This window comes from Centroberyx gerrardi, chromosome 10 (genome assembly GCF_048128805.1).
Source record: "Centroberyx gerrardi isolate f3 chromosome 10, fCenGer3.hap1.cur.20231027, whole genome shotgun sequence".
NCBI lineage: Eukaryota > Metazoa > Chordata > Actinopteri > Beryciformes > Berycidae > Centroberyx > Centroberyx gerrardi.
Window position 1 is genome coordinate 1,206,255 of NC_136006.1, and position 3,328 is coordinate 1,209,582.

At 38.7% G+C, this 3,328-nt stretch overlaps 1 protein-coding gene across 1 annotated transcript in view; it reads left to right on the plus strand.

Moving 5' to 3' along the window:
- The window catches only part of LOC139921786 (myosin light chain kinase, smooth muscle-like), a 23,815-nt gene extending 20,672 nt beyond the window's left edge, over positions 1–3,143 (plus strand). The window contains exons 4-5 of the mRNA XM_078286145.1: positions 1,238–1,283; positions 2,915–3,143. Of these exons, the coding sequence (XP_078142271.1) occupies positions 1,238–1,283; positions 2,915–3,143 (275 nt within the window). The remainder of the gene's footprint in view (positions 1–1,237; positions 1,284–2,914) is intronic.
- Positions 3,144–3,328: the final 185 nt, after the last annotated feature.

A 3,328-nucleotide genomic window follows, 5' to 3' on the forward strand; every position in this document is an offset into this window, starting at 1 on the left:
TCTGGTGGAACAAGTCATTTACACAAACACAAGGTCTTTTGTCAAGACTTTAGAAACCTTTTGTGGAAGTCAAGTTCCAAGTCAACAGAACCCAAGTCAAGTCAAGTCTCAAGTCTTCTCTTCATGCATCAAGTCAAATCTCAAGCTATTAAACCTGTGACTCGAGTCCAGGTCATGTGACTCGAGTCCAGGTCATGTGACTAGAGTGGAATAAGACCAGTACAGACTGAGCCCTGAGCCCTCACAGACTTAACTGACGTCACCTGTGAGCAGCTGTAGAGCCGGAGTGTAGAAGTCATGAGGGCTCTCCATGGTTTAGGAGGAATGGGACGGCACTTTGTGGCATCACGTGTTGCCTTGACGACGTCAGACGTTACTATCTCCCGTCAATTAATCAATTTGTAATTTACTCTTTGTTTGCGCTTTTGTCTAAACAGCATTATTAAGCTAAAATGAAAAAAAAAAGATGAATAATGTTAAATAGCCCTAGGTATATGTTTTGCAACATTGCAAAGTTTATACTGTGCTAATGGATATAGAAAATACTCTTCATTCTACTAGAGGTTAACCTGCACTACATCATTACAATATGTAAAAAAAGGAAAAAGAAACAGTTGGAGGTACGTTGAAAACAAACAGTACTTTTAATAAAGTGTAATGAGCACAAATAAGCACATAAGAAAGGTTATATTACATGCTGCTTATATTAGCGGCATCTAACATCCTTCTTAAACGTTTAGGAAAACTTAACTTTCTTTTTTCTCAAATGAGCTGTTTATTCTGTTTGAATGTTGCAATGTTTTCTCTTTTAACTGTATCTTGCATGTAGTTTGATCCTTTCATGCCTGTTTCTCTCTATGTTCTTGTTAATTGTTTTTTGTGGTTATTTTTCCTTAATTATGTTTTTTTTTTCTTTTGTATCGGGTGTATTGGCTGATGTTTTCCACATACATGAATATTAACGTCACAAACGCTATGAACTGTGGGTAATTCCCTCAAGCAAAGTCTACAGAAATGCGGACTTCATGCATAAAGGGCTCATAAAGTCCGTCAGTGAGCCTCGCGCACTTACCGATTTCACAGCGGGACGTCCTGAAGCCTCGCGGACTTGTCGGGAACGCGCGTCAAAGTCCGTGAGTCTGTGAGAGCGGACGTTGGGATTGGGCCCCTGACATGAAGTCAGTGTTTCAGTGTTTCCTTCCTGTCTGCTTTCTAACGGCTGTTTTTCCACCTGCAGAGAATTCTGGGAAGAAATATGGCCTCCCTTCCTCCATGAAAACAGGGTGAGGTCTTTATTTCTTTCTTTCTACTTTCTTTTTCTCACTTGTTTGCTTGCTTTCTAAATGTCTAAATTTCTCATTGTTTTTTTTTTTGATTGATTGTTTGCTTCTTTCTTTCTTTCTTTCTTTCTTTTTCTTTCTTTTTCCTTCTTTTCTTTTTCTCTTTGTTTCTTTCTCTCGCCTGCTTTGTAACTTTCTTTTTTCCTTCTTATCCAGGTCTCCCTGTTTTCTCGTTCTGTCTGTCTTTCTTTGTTACAATCCCTCTCTCTCTCTCTCTCTCTCTCTCTCTCTCTCTCTCTCTCTCTCCCTTTCTGTCTCTCTCTCTCTCCACTAAATCAGCCCGTCTCTGTCTCTCTCAGACGTTTCTGTCTCTCTGTGTCTTCCAGCTCATTGAGTCCAAACAGTTTTAATGTGCGGCTGTAAATAAAGAGTACGTCAGTCACAGTCGTAACTCTCAGTCTGTCTGTCGGTTGTGTTTCTGGTATTAATCAGACATGAAGCTGAGGACTGAAGGAGCCAGCTGACCAGCGCCTCCCACTTTACTTTAAAACAGTTTGGAGAAATCATTCAGGCTTAAATCTGTCAGGACCACAGCTCCTGAGGCTCCGAGCCACGAGGGGGAACTGTCTGAAACAGTCTGAAACAGTTTGAAACAGTTTGAAACAGTCTGAAACAGTTTGAAACAGTTTGAAACAGTCTGAAACAGTCTGAAACAGTCTGAAACAGTTTGAAACAGTCTGAAACAGGTTGAAACAGTCTGAAACAGTTTTAAACCGTTAGAAACAGTCTGAAACAGTCTGAAACAGTCTGAAACAGTTTTAAACCGTTTGAAACAGTCTGAAACAGTTTGAAACCGTTTGAAACAGTCTGAAACAGTCTGAAACAGTTTGAAACAGTTTGAAACAGTCTGAAACAGTTTGAAACAGTCTGAAACCGTCTGAAACAGTTTGAAACATTTTGAAACAGTTTGAAACATTTTGAAACAGTCTGAAACAGTTTGAAACCGTCTGAAACAGTTTGAAACAGTTTGAAACCGTTTGAAACAGTCTGAAACAGTCTGAAACATTTTGAAACAGTCTGAAACATTTTGAAACATTTGAAACAGTCTGAAACAGTTTGAAACATTTTGAAACAGTCTGAAACAGTTTGAAACATTTTTAAACAGTCTGAAACCATCTGAAATAGTTTGAAACATTTTGAAACAGTTTGAAACATTTTGAAACAGTCTGAAACAGTCTGAAACCATCTGAAATAGTTTGAAATAGTCTGAAATAGTTTGAAACATTTTAAAACAGTTTGAAATAGTCTGAAATAGTTTGAAACATTTTGAAACATTTTGAAATAGTTTGAAACATTTTGAAACATTTTGAAATAGTTTGAAATATTTTGAAACATTTTGAAATAGTTTGAAATATTTTGAAACATTTTGAAATAGTTTGAAACATTTTGAAATAGTTTGAAACATTTTGAAATAGTTTGAAACATTTTGAAATAGTTTGAAACATTTTGAAACCATTGTGAAACATTTTGTAACATTTTGAAACCTGCTGACGGAGCCTCAGTTCATTAAAGGACAGCTCCAGTGTGAATTGTTGACAGTTCCAGTAACAGAACTCTATTTCCCATGATTCCAGGGGGCGTTCCTCAGTCCCGGCGGTGGAGAGCAGGCCCAGTATTTGGGGCGAGAGTCCGCCAAAGTTCATCACCAAACCGACCAGAGTGTTCTCCAGACCGGGAGGGACCGGGAAGTTCTCCGCCAAAACCACCGGACGACCCCAGCCCCGGGTCACATGGCTCAAGGTGGGCGGGGCCAATCTGCTTTTTAAACAAGACAGTTTGTACAACAAAGAAATACAGTCGTGAAAAATATCTTGTCCTTCTTGAAAATATCTGAAAATATCCCGTCCTTCCTTGCCAGATTCGACCAAATTTGATCATTGATGTCGTAGAAAATGTCTAATTTATTTCAGCTGGCATCTTAATTCTTAGTTGCACACTAATGCTGCATGGCTCTGAATGGGAGCATCAGTTAAACTGCTCTGTGTATC